Below are 17477 nucleotides of genomic sequence, written 5' to 3'. Positions count from 1 at the left end.
TGTATTGCTTATGCGTTGTGCAAACATGGCAAGTTGGTATAATATATAATTGGATTTAATGTAATGTTTTGCTGTTTAGTGACAGTTTCTCATTCTCTGTCCATAGAGAAGAGTTTAAAACCACCAACCTTCAACCGGGAGGGAAAAAAAGTGACATTTACCGTGAAAATCGATATTGACTGATACGACAATTTTTATCTTGATAAGCTCAGTACAGTTGTGGTTGAACGGCTCATAATGACTTTGGATTTACCAGTTCAGCTCAGTGCTTTAATGTGTGTTGAGTCTGTATAGATGTGTTTGTTCTATCAGTCGATCTTTTATAACCATGTAAACACACATAAAACAATTATCTATTATATATATATATATAAAGGGGGAGATAAAATGATTTACGGCTCGTCTCTGCCCCCCTGTGTCTCTCCTTCAGTGCGGGCGTGGGCAGGACCGGCTGCTTCATCGTGATCGACGCCATGCTGGAGCGCATGAAGCACGAGAAGTCCGTGGACATCTATGGCCACGTGACGTGCATGCGTGCCCAGAGGAACTACATGGTCCAGACCGAGGACCAGTACATCTTCATCCACGAGGCGCTGCTGGAGGCCGCCACCTGCGGCAACACTGAGGTGCTGGCCCGCAACCTGTACGCACACATCCAGAAACTCACCCAGCCCCCGCCCGGCGAGACGGTCACTGCCATGGAGCTGGAGTTCAAGGTGACTGATGAACACACGCCTCAGACAAGCGTTACACAAGTATTACATAAGGGGTCAGTTCAGTTGTTGATATTAGTGCTGCAATGTCACAGCAGCTAACGCAGAAGCATCGGTTCACAGCATCAAATACACATGAGCACAACCCACCTACACATGGAGAATTACAAAATGACTGGCACTAACACACACACACAGACACACAGCTGCGGCTCAAGGTGACTCACACACACACACACACACACACACACACACACACCTTCTGTCAATAGCCATCAACTGTGATGTGATTACACACTTTCCTCCCAGTGCAGCATCAGCCCTCTTATGTCCATGATCCATTCTGTTTGAAGTGATAATATCATCTACACTTCTGCCAAAGACGGAGAACCAAAGAGTGAGAGAATGGTTGGTGGCGTATGTGGGGGCCACAGCCTCCGTGCCCACACAGTCTGGCCACAACACGCGCGTGCACAAATCCACCGTGACCATGACCGTCCATGCACACTCCTGTGCCGTCCATCTGTGCCCTCGTCCTCTGCCAGCTCTGAGCTCGTCACACACATCCACTCCTCAAAGGAAGCTCCGGTTCTCTATGGAGTCGACTTGGGCTACGTCCATACTAGAACGGTTTTCATTTTAAAACAGCATTTTTAAATGAAAACTGTCTTCGCCCAGACGAGCGCATTAGCTCTGTATCAGTATTGCAGAAATCCCTGTCCAGACAGTTATGGCCCGGCTCTGATACCATAGCAAATGAGCAAGGACAAGCGATGGCTCAAACAAAACAATGATCATTTATTACACAAAAGGCAATCTGAGAAAACGAATACAACAAACATAGCAAATTCAATCAACGAAGAGGAATGGCAAATTTACACAGAAATGTTCATATCACACAGCCATTCACGTGCACTGAGCACGCGCATGCTGGTGTAAACAGGAAGCAGACTGTCCACTCTGCAGTCCATTGCTTACTTACAGGAAATATTATAAACGATAAACAACAACGGTTCAAAAGTAAGACGAGGGGATTCTTGTCTTGGGCCGACGATGAGGTGGAACTAGAAGGTTCTTAACGAGTCGTGACTGATCGGAACCAATCAGAATGCAAAAACGCGGGTGACTGCGTCAAGGCTGTTTTTGCAGCAACAAAGCTACAGAGTTTCCAAACAGAAACAGGGCCGGCAGCACTTCCAAACTTCTCCGCTTCAGGTGCTTTAAAACTCCGGAGTGTGGATGTTGCCTAAGTTAAACCGGTAGATATATTTAAATTACTCGTGCTTCAGCCCCCCTGTTAATAGACTGTCAACAAAAATGGGAGTCGCAGGGGCTTACTCAATAACAGTTAGTAATTTATTCACAGTGAAACCATCAAAGCAACACCAATAAATAAGATGCAATAGGAGGAATCTGTCATTTGCTGTGCGGACGTTTTACTTTAAAAACAAAAGAAAAGGAGAAACCACAGAGCAGAGTTGTTTGGGCTGAAGAGGACTGAGTGACCCGGGACTGACCTCCGCTCTGCCTCTCATGCTCGGGGGGCACAGCGGACCCCGCCGTGTCCCAGCCCGCTGATTAAGCTCCAAAATGGTGTGCAGCCCCCGGAGACAGAGAGCACAGCCCCAGCGGAGCGAAGCCGTCACACCTGTAATCCTTTCTCCACTTGACTCCGATGCCTCTTCCTCTTTTTGAATTTCTTTATTCCTCTCGACGCTGAACCGCATGTCTGAATAAAGACTTGTGAGCGAAGCATTTCTTTGACTGCTTTTGTTTGTTTTCTTCAGGTCTCAGGTCACTAATTATATTTTTTAACCTCTCTCTCTTCATTTTTCCTCTTCCTGTCTGGCGTTTCTTCCCACGTTTTAATCAACAGAGACTGGCCAACTCCAAAGCCCACACTTCACGCTTCATCAGCGCCAACTTACCCTGCAACAAGTTCAAGAACCGCCTGGTCAACATAATGCCTTTCGAGTCCACCCGCGTCTGCCTGCAGCCCATCCGTGGCGTGGAGGGATCGGACTACATCAACGCCAGCTGCATCGACGGCTACAGGTCAGCAAACGACTTCAACTTCAAATACAACGGCTCCGGAGTCAAAGTGACTTCATGTTAATTGTGGATATCTGAGATTGAACATATTGGCAAAAGTGACGTCATTTGAAATGATAGCTGCGGGCTAGCTATTAATAAAACTGCCATTCGTACTCTTTTTTACAGATTTTTTGATATTCAACATTTGGTTTTGACAAGTTGTTTCAATTTTTACTATAAAAAAAAAGATATTGCGGAAATCTTTAGTTACCACTCTGACTGGTGAGAATGCAGATTTTAATTTGGGAATAAAACTTCTTGCCATAACTGCCACCATCTGGACTGGGGCGTTACCATCGTATCCGTGAGGTGGAACAACAGACTACAGTCCGTATTCAAAGGGACCAAAGCAGCTGAGACGTCTCCCGCTGTCCCCGCGTCCAAAGTCTCAAACGTGACGAGCGAGCAAATGCTTGAACAGTTGTGAGCACGTCAGGCAGGGTCGGGCTCGCCGCAGCCCCGTCCTCAGGGGCAACGCTCTCCTGTGAGGAGGGTTTTCCACTCGCAGATGCCGTTCATGTGTGCAGGTTTTGAGAAAAACATCCTTAAATCAAACCCGGGAGTCAGCACTCTGACCTCAGTCGCTTCATTTTATCTCAAAATCTAATTTCATGGAGCACAGAGCCAACTGCATCACTGTCCTGGCACCTTTCTCGACTGCACTTGGACGCGGCGGCTCTGCAGTTGTTTTCTGAGATTGTCACAGGTGTGAAAGAAAATACAGTAGGTTTCCAGAGTGGACTAAAGATAAAAGATGTGCGGGAGGGGACCGAGGGATGAGGTTGCAGTGGGGCAGTATCAAGTCGCAAGAATTCCACCCTGCCCTGTTGACGTGTCTCTCATCCGCCTGAGCCACTACCACCTTCACATCGGAGCGGCTGCATGTCCTTGTGTGCTCCGCGGGTCCAAATTGCTTCCTCGAGGGAGGAAGATGAAAAGGCAGCTCTCTGTTTTATATCTATATAAGTACAGGCAGAGACAGAGCCGACTCTTCTGTGGCTCAAGTGAACGGCGAGGGGATGGATTTAGCAGGCATGAAATGCCATTCAGTCCGTACGGAGGGTTTACAGAGACAACACCTCCACCCTCAGCACCCCCGCCTCCTTCCTCCAGTCCTGCAGTTAAAAGAGGAGGTTGCTCCGCAGATGCCGACCCTCCGTCGCTGCTGTGTAAATGGCATAATTGCAGCAGGAGAGAATGTAATGAAGAGTGTTTCTCAACTCCTCCCCCCCCCCCCTTTTTTCCCCCCAATGCTCTTAGCTTCTCTCTTTCTCCGTCCTTTTCCTTCTGTATTTCAAGCCCTTTACATCTCTGTCTCTCTCTGTTCCCCTCCCTAATCTGTCTTCTTCGCGCCTCCCTGCTCATCCTCTCTCCTCCCACCCTCTCTCCTCTCCTCTCCTCTCCCTCACCATCTTAATTTTCCATCCAAACATCGTGGCAGAGACAGACATATCCGGGTGGGGACCTGTTGTGTGCACCGGCGGCACTGTGTAATTAAGCCGCTTTTAAAAGCCGGGGCATAAATAAAAACTAAACAGGGGCCTCCAGTGCCCTTCACCCCAGCGCCTTCGAGAAGAAGCCAATAATATGCTAAGCTAATGAGAGGCGAGCCATTGATTCCAGCAATGCTATCAGGGGCGCGAGCCCTGGATGTGCTCTGATGCCGGCTGGAGTTTTAGCATTGTAATGAGGTTGAAATGAAACACCATGTCCTCGAGCGCTGCAGTCATGTGGGATGATGCAGTGAGTGCTCTGTGCCGTTTGGCAGCGTGGCTCATCGGGACAGTGTGTGCAGAGGAGTCGGGCCTTGTGTGATTTGGTTCAAATTGTTTTTGTTTGGGCTGGGGGCTGTTGTATGGGGAGGACCAGAGGGGTTCATCCTATCAATTTTGAAATTTAACATTCATCCCCAGCTTAGCTTCTCTTTCCGTCTCTTGCCTGCCTACCTCGTCTGTTCGCTTCCCTCTCCCTCTCCCCTCCCCTCCCTCCCACCCCCTCCTCAGCAGTCAGTCCTACTTTGCAACTCCAATGACCAGCTGGAGAGGAGCGGCGCTCACTCTTTTCATCTCCTCACATTTTCCTCTCTGCATCTCCTCTTTGTACTTACCACATCCCCACTCTTCCCTTTGCGTTGCATTTCTTTCTTCCCTCCCCGTTTCTCATCTTTTTTAATTTGATTCCTCTCTCGGTTGCCTTCCCCTCTCCTCTCACCGCCAACTCCTCTCCTCTCCACCAATCTGTTGTTTCTGTATTTGTGCGAGCGAGGCCCTGAGCATATTCTAATCTCCCGGTTCCACATTAGTGCCTTGCCTGCAGCACCTTCATTAGTTGTTCAGCAGTGGCTCAGTGTGTGACTGAGTGTGTGACTAAGTGTGTGTGTGTGTGTGTGTGTGTGTGTGTGTGTGTGTGTGTGTGTGTGTGTGTGTGTGTGTGTGTGTGTGTGTGTGTAGTAGCGTGTCTGAATGTACATGGCCAAACTGCTTGCACGCGCAAATGCATACACCTGGGTGCACGTTTACATGTGCTGCGAACATGTGAGTGTGTGCATACACACAGGACCATGCATCTCTGCTGTTGAGTTACTCAGCTCCCTCCCTCCCTCTCTCTCTCTCTCTCTCTCTCTCTGTGGATCAGTGCACTGCTGCCACCTGCTGTTCGGCGAAATAACTGCTCTGCTGGACCAAAGTCACGTAGGACACCAGCACAGCTCCGGCACCTCGGTGGATGAGCTCATCTCTAGTTTTGCGAGCGTATCAAGTGCCTCGCTCTCCTTCTGGTTTTGTGTTACAGAGAGGAGAGGAGGAGAGGATCTATACGGGCTTAAGTGGCTCAATGATGCCCGTGGCTGCCAAAGGATTATTTTGCAATGTTTATTATTAAATGTGTAGGAATTTTGCCGTCCGCATTATTGCGGGGACATTTTGACAGGCAGTGCAAGGACGACGGAGCCCCCACTTTATCAGCAGTTTGCAGCTGAATGCGTTTAACAACGCGCCTTTATGGTTTTTGAATCAGATTTTCCACAAGTCACTCTGCTGAAGGTGCCTCGTGTGTAAATGTCCCCCCACATGGTATATGTGCGCTTCCATAGAACAGAAGTGGAGTAACACAGACAGCTCCTCCGCAGCCTCTGTATTTTATTTGAATAGATTTGTGTCAGAACATATTCTGTCACTTATTAAGACGTCAGGTTTTTTTGCTCGTCTCATATCCTGTATGTTATTAAATTTTGAGGAGTGGGATGATTTAACAGCCTTTACTAACCAGACTACAGCAAAAACACTCCTCCTTTTCTTGTTAAGGCGTTGTGCTGTGCTTTACAATACCAGTCATGAAAGCAGCACAACCATGATATTTATTCAGTTTGATGTTTAACCTCCGGGCGAATTTGTGTCCTCAGACAGCAGAAGGCCTACTTGGCCACGCAGGGCCCGCTGGCCGAGACCACCGAGGACTTCTGGAGGATGCTGTGGGAGCACAACTCCACCATCGTCGTCATGCTCACCAAGCTACGAGAGATGGGCCGGGTAAATACACAAACGCCGGGCTGTGCCTTCCACGAATCCCATAAGGTCACTGGAGCATTTCAGAGGATGATAACAAATCTTCATATGCTTGGAGTCGGTTGCAGCTTTAAATCCATTCCTGCTCCGAACAGTGACTTGAGTTAAAAATGATCTTCCTTATCACCTTGGGAGAAATGTGTCTGGGCTGAAACATGCTACTGTGTCCGATTTGTCAATAAGAGATTGCATTCCGAACATACCGATAATTCCAAATCTTTAACCCTTTATTAAGAATTTGATCTGTTTTTGTGACAGGGGAGATCATTTTAAACATTAAGTTTTTACTCATAAAATATATACTGTAGTTATGATAGTTAGGAACTTGAGAAAGAGGATATACACCCATTCACTTTTGCTCAGAGGTAGATGAGAAAGAGCCCCCCCACATTTGTCTGTTAAATATTGAGCTGCATCATAGACTGTGTACGAAAAAAAGGACGTCGTCACCGGGTCCAGCAAGTGAAGCCAATGCAGAGGTGCCTGAGAAGCCTGTATTCTCTCGCCCGACCAGCAGAGGGAGATTACCCTGCTTGCAAAAAGGAAATCTGTTTGTAGAAAATGACTCTACTTCTCACCTGATTTATAACAGCAGTAAACATTTTCCTGAGGAGTTTATGGTTCAATCTTTATTTTCAACTCTTCTTTAATACAGCATGATCTTAAATGATGGTCTACATGGTCTCATTCAGAGTAAAATAGAAGATAAAGTGCGGTTTGCATTTGGTGCTTGGATACTGTGTGTGGTGCCGGTTGCAGGTGTAGTTCTCAGTGGGTCATACTCGCCCCTTGCTCTTTCCAATATGGTTCTTTCTTCTACAAAAAAGATGGCACTGACCAAAAATGCTAAACTCGAGGGTTCAAAGCGACAGCACAGAGATTTACCTTTGAGCAGGGCCATGAAGCTGTGTCCCTCTGTTTCATGAGCTGCTGCAGCTTCACATTTAAGGGGCAGATATGAGAGAAGTGTCAATCATCGCGACAAGGAGTCCGATTTGCACGCCTCCCAGACCTTCAAGCTTCTCCTTCAAGGAAGAAAGAAATCAGCGCACGTACATTTATGCCAGTTTGATTAAATCCATTACATCTTGAACTGAGCTGTTTTTTCGGATCGTGACATCACTCAACTGCATTTCACAGCTTTTATCACCGTCTCATCCATTATCAGTGTACGGAACAAAAAGAAACCCTCACGCACATCATCGCTGTAGTTAAGAACACAAACAACTTATGTAAATATTTTGCCTTCTGAATGCGAAGCAGGCAATATTTCACAAGCCGCACATTAGTCTGTGTGGATTTCCATTTGTAAGCAGAGAGCGTCTCTCGGCTCTCAGTGACTAATATCACACAGTATCCTGCAGCAGTTCGCCCGGCAGTCATTATGTGACAGTCACTGTTTGTTTTTTTCTCTCAATTTGTTTTTAAAAAAAGAGATTATTCAAACAAAAGTGCTCATGTTTTTTTTTTCTCCCGCCGTGTCTCCTGCAGGAGAAGTGTCATCAGTACTGGCCAGCGGAGCGTTCAGCCAGGTACCAGTACTTTGTGGTGGATCCAATGGCTGAGTACAACATGCCGCAGTACATCCTCCGGGAGTTTAAAGTCACAGATGCCAGGGTATGTTGGATTCGCTCCTTGTTCGTGTGTGTGTATGTGTCTATACAAATACAACCATCCAACCCAAATCCATCCTAATTTTTGGATTTCATACAAAAAGCTGACAGTCGCGCTAAGTGTTAAGAATCATACCTGTGATTCCGAGGTATCGCGTCGCGTGTTATTCCTCCTGACGGCTTGACACCGAGTGAATGCCGCCATCAAACATGCTCATCCAGATTTAGTAACAGTATGATGCGTGTGTGTGTGTGTGTAAGTGCGCGCATGTGTTTCGAACAGCATACAGCCTCCACTCCCCCGAGAGCCAGAACTGGAACTCCCTGTGATGCAGTAGTTTCAATGAGCTATAAATACACTTTACTGGGATCACAAGGCTCACGGTGCAGCAGCGGCACTCAGCCCACTGCTCCTTTCACGTAAACATATATACTGTAGATGTGCACTGAGAGAGATTTGGAAATAAAGAAGCCTTGATTTGTACATTAAAAATGTTTTTTAATAAATTGTGTCTCACATGCCGACACCACGGTGTCTGTCGGTCCTGGTCCTCGGACGCTGCAGCTCCACTGGTTTTCTCACCTCTCAGCTCGTCGACTTAATCCGTATCACATCCCAGTTGTTGGACGGGGTGATTAAATGGCTGCCGTTAAAAAACATTGGCAGGGGTCTCCATCCTCGTGGACCTGGAACCTGAGAGACGCTGCCGCGGTGTTGTGTTGTTCTTGTGGAGTGCACATTAGAGCCAAGGCCACAGCGAGATGGATGTGTGAAGCACAGCGCTCGAGAGTCATTTAGTCAAAGAGATCAATTAGAGTTTGAAAGTGAGCTCGGCTGAATTAAACACATAATGTACGTCACACTCGTTTTTCAGTGCCTTGTACTTAAAAATGTCCTTGAACTCCCCGTGTCCCTCAGGATGGCCAATCCAGAACAATCCGCCAGTTCCAGTTCACCGACTGGCCCGAGCAAGGAGTGCCAAAAACTGGAGAGGGCTTCATCGACTTCATCGGACAAGTGCACAAAACCAAGGAACAGTTCGGACAAGATGGACCAATCACTGTACACTGCAGGTGAGGAGGAAAGACGGCAGGGCTAAATCATCAAATTAATAAAAAGAGAAAATGGATGGATGCCACATTCGTAGTTGGTAATTTAGAGCATTAAAGTCATAGAGAGTTCGGAGCCTGAGAGAGCAGATGTGACGAATATCCCTGTGTGTGTGTGCGTGTGTGTGTGTGTGTGTGTGTGTGTGTGTGTGTGTGTGTGTGTGTGTGTGTGTGTGTGTGTGTGTGTGTGTGTGTGTGTGTGTGTGTGTGTGTGTGTGTGTGTGTGTGTGTGTTCTTCAGTGCCGGGGTGGGCAGGACCGGAGTCTTCATCACCCTCAGCATCGTGCTGGAGAGGATGAGGTACGAGGGCGTGGTCGACCTCTTCCAGACAGTGAAGACGCTTCGCACCCAGCGGCCTGCCATGGTGCAGACCGAGGTGAGGACGATGTGATGACAGGATTGTTCTCCAGACCGGGAAGAAAAAATCCCTTCAAAGTCACTGTCGTATATATATATATACGTGTAAACATGATGTTATCTAAAGTGTCCTGTTTGTGTAAAGCTCCACCAACAACAAAGACTTAGTGACAAATCCGTCTGTAATGGAGGTTTTTAGAGGCGCGTCCGGGAAAATCACACGGCAAATCTCACCTGGTGCTGTCACGGAGGTTCAGCGTGGATTTTTCTATTTTAATTTTTTCAAGAATTAAGAATTGATATATACATTATACAGCAAACAGGCAAAAACATTTTATAAAGCACATTAAAGAGGACATTCATGGTGTGAATTTAAAGTGAGTTCATTATCGCTTTACGCTTATTACTTTGATTCAAGTGAACAAACGGTTGATTATTCCCGCTCCGTTTGTTAACACCAGGATAAATATGTATTAACTCACTATTTGTAAATTCTTCATGTGAGAATAATGAAGTGTTACAGGTGAGATTACAGACACAGACGCAGAGAAACAGGCTTTTTGCCGTGGACCTCTCCGTGTCTCCTGAAATGCTGGAAATCACAGTCATGAAAAAATGTCTTTACTGTAGTTGTTTGCCACAAGCAGAAGAATGATGGATGTTGTGTTGCTCTCCTTCCTCACTCGTCTCCTCCTCCTCTTCCTCTCTACAGGACCAGTACCAGTTGTGCTACAGGGCGGCCCTGGAGTACCTGGGGAGCTTTGACCACTATGCAACGTAACCACTCTCCCTCCGAGCAGCCTCCCTGGTCAAACCTCTCAGGAGTGTGTGCCAAGTGTCCCATCTCAGCCACCATCCACTCACTTGACCCCGCCTCCCCTCCCCCCCTCCTCAAACCCGCCCCCCACCCCCTCGCAGCTACCGGAGGGGCAGGAGAATGGCACGTGCTTGCGGAACCCAGTGCCGGGTTCGACCAATCACAGAGATCCACGCCGACTTTTACCCCAACCCCTGTGAAAAAATTATTTTTTTTTGCTTTAAAGATAATAACGGAAATATTACAATGACTATGACGAATAGGACAACTCTTGTACAGATGCGACAGGGCAGACCGGCACCTCGCCGCTCTGCTCTGTCGAAGCCAAACCTCCCTGATTGTCAAAGGCTACTGGTAGCACTAAGAGAGCGTTCTCTCTCTCTCTTTGTTTTTGTTTTTTTTCTTAGTTGACTTATTATTATTATTATTATGATTCATTATGTCATATGTTATTGTTTGGTATACTTTTGTGTTTTGATGTTTTTTTAATAATCAGTGTAACATCAGACATGTCTTCTGTCTTAAACTGCCCAGGCGTCGGAGCATTGCATTATTTTCATAATCGGTACTCTCTTTTTTTTTTATCTGTTATTTTTTTTATCTTAGGGTACTTTTAGCACGAGGGACATGTATTTTTAACACGTTCCTTGGTACTAATACAGGAGGACCACTGTTCCCTGAGCTGCTGTCAGATTTGTTTTATCGTGACATCACTGTTTTAGTCGTGTTGTGTGTCATACGCATTGGTGGGTTGTTTTTTTTGGTCTTATTCAGTTCAATACATGAAAAAGAAAAAATTGCCTTTTCACTTGCCGTTTTCCGATAAATAAAAAGGAGAAAAAAAAAAGAAGAAAATCAGCTTTGATAAAATTGACTTCAGAGCACACACTTGATAAAGTTGTCCTTCTGTAAACATGGTAGCTAGCTTAAGAAAAAAACAAAAAAAACACCGCGTGAATTAGCTGACGAGACTTAATGAGAGGTGTACAGGAATGGAAAGCACATGATTTCTATGTTGTTGGGTTTGTTTTTTTTTCCCGTCGTTGTCGTTTGTTTGTCATCAGAAGCCTATGGCATTGAGGCCTTCATGCTCCACAGCGGAGAAACTTTTACCCGAGGAAAACAGACTTTTATACCCAAAGGGGTCGTCGACAGAAAGTAATACTCCCTGATCTCTGAACATTAACTGCTCTTCAAGTCCCTCCGCGTCTCCTCGCTGCCCATGAGCCTGGTCAGACGGCCGGAGTCGAACCCACACGCACACACGCACACGCACGCACACGCACACGCACACGCACACACACACGTGCACGCGCGCACCCTGAGCGGAGAGCGGACGTGGTTCACGTGGGCGCGAGCGGCGGAGCCATCAACGCTGGCACCTGTACAGAATCAACCATTCCTACCAGAGGGGAAAGAGACTCAGCCCTTTGGACTGACACCGGATATCATTTTATACAGAAATAGAACTATAAATATATATATATAAATATATATATATATATATATTTATATATATATAATTAATGATTGATTATATATATGTACAATTACACAAAGATATATACACAAGCTTCAAAAGTATATTGTTGAAAGGCTTAACTCTGCTGATCTACCAACCCTGGAGACGCTGCAGAGAGCCTGCTGTCCTCGAGTGCGTATTAATGGAAACACCATTGTATCTACTGTAATACCATAGTAACTTTGACAGCTGGTCGTCCATCCGAATGAGCAGAAACAGCACAACCCCCCCCCGCCACCCACCCACCCCCAGACCACCACCCCGCCCCACCCGTCAAAAAAAACAAAACAAAGGACGACTCCTCTCTCAGCAGAAGGCCGATCGCACTACTCGAGCACACGTCTGCTGTCACACAAGCTGCAGGAGGGAGCGTCTGATCCAAGAGGCCTGAACGTCGTGGAGGTGCTGGTGGTGGAGGTGGAGGTGGGGGAGGCAGCGGTGGGTGGGAGGGAGGGACGGACGTGGGGGGGGGGGGCGGGGGACTTGAGAAACGCTGGCGAAAAACAAAAATGTCCATTTTTACCTTGTGAATGCTTAGTGCTGTAGGGGTTCGATCTGTTGTACACACAGTCTGTTTTCTATTTGTTGATAAAGAACTGGAATTTAAAAAGAAAACTGTTGCTGACAAAGAAAAAACGTTGATGTTAATAAAGTTAAATAATTCGGTTTTTGTACAAAACGCTGGCTTGTGAGGTTTTTGTTTCTGTTCCGTGCAAAGTTTGTTCTCTTGCTCTTTTCGCCCCGTGGGTCTCACTTCATCTCCGTTATTCTGCCAACACATATTTCCTGATGTGTGAACACTTCTCTCTTATTAGTTCATTATCGTGTTTCATTTGTTCCAAGAAAGAGCTTTATTGTTCCAGCGATGCAACTTCATAATCAGAGACATGAGCGGAGGCCGGTGTCCAAACTTGATGGACGACAACATAGTCAGAAAATATAAAATATGAAATGAGTAAAAGTCTTTATAGGGGGATGAAGATGAATTTAAAAAGAATGTCTATTTATCAGCTTACAACTTCCTTATTGTGTGTTTTTGAAAAAGTATTAAATGTCGACATACGTTTGATAAATACTGGGATGGAATGTAGAATTATTCCCGACAAAAGGATCTTAACTCAATTCCTCTTACTAGGTTTTTTTTTCCAGAGCTTTCAACCATCTCATCTCAATCTTCAGCAGCAGTCTGACTTTGCTCCGTTCTCGTTGGTTCAGTTGTCATCACTTATTGATTCACCTGTAAGATTTAGTTTTGTTTTTCCTGGTTTCTGTCTGTGCGTTTTCAGCCTGCTTAAAAAGGGGGCGGAGCTCTGTGGACCAATCAGAGCCTGACGGTTAAAGAACCTGGTTCTGACTGTGGATGGGTTGTTATCGTATATCGCCATGGAGACCTCACTGTCAATTCAAATCCAATCAGATCCTGATCGAACAGATCAGCTGAATAACTCAGTACTCACTATTCAGTGCACAATATGATTATGGTTCATTTTTATCTAAGCGTCTTGACTTCATCAAATGAAGAAAATTTGTCATAAACTTTGACTGTAGAAAATCCAAAGATGAAACTAACTTTAACTTTGACCATCACCACCTCCAGCCCAGGCTGGGTTTTGTATACTTATACTGTGAAATAGCATTACATAATAATACACAAAATACAGTGATTTATACACATAAACAAACAGAACATGTTTTCATGTAACGGAGTCATATAAATTATCATTACTAGTACTGATACAACAGGGTTGTTTTTTTGTGCGGTGGGCTTTCGTAGTGATAATATTCTAATAATATTCTAATAAGCTAATAATTTGTTTTTTGTGACAGTTTTATTTACAGAAGAATAATTTCTGTTTATTGTTAATGGTTGTGTTTTAGTGCTGACGTGGTGATGTGTCATGTGGAACGTTCATCGGAGCATCTTACAATTTAGTTTTGGATCCCACAGAAATAGATGACGTCGTTTTCATTATGCTCGTATGAACTTGTGTTTTTCAACTGCTGTTTTTCCTACTTGTCTCAACAAACAACACTGCAGCTCCGTGACCTTGATGCCACCTCAGGAGGTCCAACTGGGTAAGGAAACTGGTGAACATACAGCAGAACGTCATGATGCTGAGTCATGCGTCGACGCAGAGGTGATTCACAACGCGCCCGAGACGGAGAAGCACGTGACCGCGAGCTGCTCCACTTCAGGATTAAAAGCCCATCTGGAGGATTTGCTTCTCCGACAGTCACCTGACAGAGGACGGCTTCCTGTGGAAACGTGCTGGAGAACCAGCAGGGCCATGTGAGTCTCCCTTGCTTGAAAAAGTTTTGTTTTTTTAAATATATATATATATATATATATATATATATATATATATATATATATATATATTTATTTATAGATTGAGTGCTTTGTGGGATGCTTACATTCCAACCATTTGAATAAAACCAACACAGTGAAATGCAAACACAGCTGAGGTTGGCCACTGTTTGTCACAGATAAAGGCCACGACCCCAGACGGGCACGTGACTCCGACGGCAGCTGAGTCCTCAGAACTCAGATCCGCTCCACACACGGCTGCTGTGTTCCTCCTCCTCCTCCTCCTCCTCCTCCTCCTCCTCCTCCTCCTCGTCTGGAACATTTCCGAGGAGCGACCTGGAGAGGACGGAGCAGCACGAGGCCCGGAGCAGCTTCCACTGTCTCGGAGGATTCCTCCTCCCAACAGTTTAGTGCTCACGGTGGCGTCACCTCCGTCTGGACCCGGCCCCCTGCCAAAGGGCTTTCCTCTCGGAGCTGCCGTGCAGAGAGCTCGGCCAACGTTCGTGTGCGGCGGGCCGCTTTGACAGCCTCAGAGGCGGCCCCTTCAATGTCTTGAAAGCAGAAGAGGAGAGACACGCAATGGGAAGGGTACTGCGAGAGTCTGGAGCCTTCGGGGTCTGAGTCGATGCATCACGTCAGCTAGGGGATGACTCACCAGAAGAAGCAGATGAGTCACAAGCTGAGGAGGCACAATCTCCTCAGATCAGAATCCACTCGAAAAGATCTCCTCCAGCTGCGGCGACCAGTCCTCTCGTTTTGAAATGGGAGGTAAAGTAGAAGGATTTGCAGCCAGTGCATGAAGCACCAGAGCACATGGACGCCTGAGCGCTGCGTCACCACTCCGTCGCCCCCGACGACGCCGGCAGGTCTCCAGGGCAGAGGGAAACCTGCGGCGGTGGATTCAAAGAAGAGCTCAAAGTCTCGTGCCACCTGACCTGAGTCCCAGAGCGGCAGCGTATTGTCAAACATTAAAAGCCGACGAAGCAAATTAAATCTTGATTGCGTTTTGACGAAAAGAAAAGAAGAAGAAGAAAAAAAAAGAAGCTGTTTAAGCTTCTTTATAACGGTGAGAGGTTTAGTTTGTTGTGGGTGACGTGCAGCTGTGAACCACTTGCAGATGGGGGCAGCATTTAGCTGTGTTCACACATGTCTTCTCCTACTTTGGGCTCATTTGTTACACTTTCTGTGGTGTCTGGAGGAAATGAAATGCACAAATGGACAACAGTGCGTAGTAGCTGAAAGGCAGAAATAACAACACAACCTGAAGTGAAAGTGTCTCTCTCTGAGCCTACACACGCGCCTGTTGAGAGGCGAGCGACCTCTGCACCTCCGGGGCCTCAGGTCAAGCTCGCCTGGTCGCGACTGCAACTTGCGGTGTATATTTGTCCTTTAGCCGGGGTGGATTTACCTCGTTACCACGTTCTCGCGGCGTTGTGTTTCAAACGCTCGGGCCAGGACCAAAAAAAAAAAGAAAAAAGAGCCCCTCATTGTCCGACTGCATCTCTTTCTCAAATGCCTGTTTAGATTCTGGACCTCTGAAAAGTAGTTTTCCACTCGCCGAGATGACATTTGGCTGAAGGTTACTCGTCCAATCACAGAACCACATCTTGTGCAAGACGAGCGTAGTAGCAACATTTGTGCCGTATTTCCAGCCGTTCTAATGACACCTCGGCTGGAATGGTGTGTTTATAGTGTTACTGATTGAGGGCTTCCTTAAAAATCTTGCCCAAACCTAAACAAAATGTGTTTCTTCACTCATCCACGCCCAGTGGAAAAGATTCAATTCCATGCGTACGGGGGCTCTATCTCGTTCGAAATGGAAACCTACTCTGTTTGGGTTTCCTCCTCCCTTCTGGTGTGTGCCGAGTGTCGGAGCGTCTGCCTGACCGATGTGGCCCTGGCCGTCGAGCGAGACTGGAGTGTACACGGATCACATGCGTCGCGCTTTTATCTCTGACTTGATTTAGCAATTAACAGCTGTTGGGGTTTTATTACAGCCGAGGGTCGGCCTGCGCAAAACCAAACACATCTGTGAGCAATATGTATAGAGTAGAAACGTTCCTGCCCAGTGTCAGGAAATGTTTCTGTGCTGATGGTTCCTTCTCAAGGCTAAGAAAGCACGATATCCCCGCTAACTGGAACTCATTATGTATTTACGCAGGCTCCTCTGGCCAATAATTGAGGTGCATGTCAAACAAGTTAATTGTAATAATTCTCATGTTTTCTCCTCTTTTCTTGGCGCGGGGGCAGAGGACCTGGACGCCCGTGCACCTGCTGAACGTCACAGAATATCCTCGGCTCGGGGGACGAGTTGAAATCTCTCGATTCGTGCAGCACTGTGTTGCTCTTCAGGTCTAGCGCCGGAGGGTTCAGGTGAAAAGGAGGATTCGTGTCGGATTTACTTTGGGGGGGGGGGGGGTTTACATGTAATCTACACTTAAGGTCCCAGAGATAAGAACCCTCACAACATCCAGTTGGAGACAACGCTCGGGGTGAAGGCTCCTTGGCCCGGCGCCCTTTTTCCCCCTCGAGTCGGCCCAGAAGGAATTTTAAGTCGTCGAAAGTCCGCGCTTGGGCCGCGACGCCCCTCCCCCTCACTTCTGAAACTCTTCACCCTGTGATTTGTGTATAATTTGGCGGGAGGACATCGGAGTGACTCATGGCGTCAGAATGAGATATTTGTTAGCAAATTATTTGTTTCCTGTTATGGTGTAGCCGCCGCTGCTCCGGCGTGGACTTTGCAGCTCCCTGTCGACGTTTCTTGGCGCCGCTCTGAACCGTCGGTTCTGTCCGGATCCCCTTCGTACCTGCAGAGTTTTACGCTGCCAGGGCCGCACCTGTAGAGCGCCGCGTGTCTCCCTCATCTCTCCTCACTCATGCATCGCGTCGCTCGTCTCCCAAACCGGTTGGCCCCTGTGTATACACGACTGACCCCCACACACCTGACGCATTTCCCCCCGCGGATGGGGTGTTTATTTAGATTGCAGTATGGAGTGCCTGATACCTTCCCAAAGCACAACCATCTGTTCCTCATTTGGCGCTCCAGGCTCGAGGGCTGAAACGCTGGTTTGTATTGGAGGAGACGTGAACGTGAGATCCGCAACAACAACACCCTCGGATTTATCTCCGGCCAACTGTAGATTGAATCACCATGAAAATGCCTCCGCTGTGATAATTCCAGTTAACGGGGGGTTAACGTTGTATTAGCGCCATTAAACCAATTGTAAACTTTCTTAATTCCCCCTAAAAGATTGGAAAACACTTGCTTCGGCAGACCGATCGGCCCAATTGAGGCTATTACCGATCTCCCGCTTAAGATGGCAGACTCGCCTGCGGCAGAAGGTGAACGTAAGCCCTCGCTCAGGCCAAAGCATCCTTTA

General features: G+C 46.9%; 1 protein-coding gene across 18 annotated transcripts in view; it reads left to right on the top strand.

The window, feature by feature from the left end:
- The window catches only part of ptprfb (protein tyrosine phosphatase receptor type Fb), a 162758-nt gene extending 150290 nt beyond the window's left edge, over nt 1-12468 (top strand). For all 18 annotated transcript variants that reach the window (XM_047331775.1, XM_035633167.2, XM_047331773.1 and 15 more), the window contains 7 exons: nt 431-716; nt 2590-2768; nt 6208-6334; nt 7862-7987; nt 8903-9057; nt 9334-9469; nt 10163-12468. In XM_047331775.1, coding sequence (XP_047187731.1) covers nt 431-716; nt 2590-2768; nt 6208-6334; nt 7862-7987; nt 8903-9057; nt 9334-9469; nt 10163-10231 — 1078 coding nt within the window. In that variant the 3' untranslated portion in view covers nt 10232-12468. The remainder of the gene's footprint in view (nt 1-430; nt 717-2589; nt 2769-6207; nt 6335-7861; nt 7988-8902; nt 9058-9333; nt 9470-10162) is intronic.
- Nucleotides 12469-17477: the final 5009 nt, after the last annotated feature.

This window comes from Scophthalmus maximus, chromosome 5 (assembly GCF_022379125.1).
Source record: "Scophthalmus maximus strain ysfricsl-2021 chromosome 5, ASM2237912v1, whole genome shotgun sequence".
NCBI classification, from domain to species: domain Eukaryota; kingdom Metazoa; phylum Chordata; class Actinopteri; order Pleuronectiformes; family Scophthalmidae; genus Scophthalmus; species Scophthalmus maximus.
The sequence above is the reverse complement of the archived record's forward strand: the minus strand, read 5'-3'. Positions and strand labels throughout refer to the sequence as shown.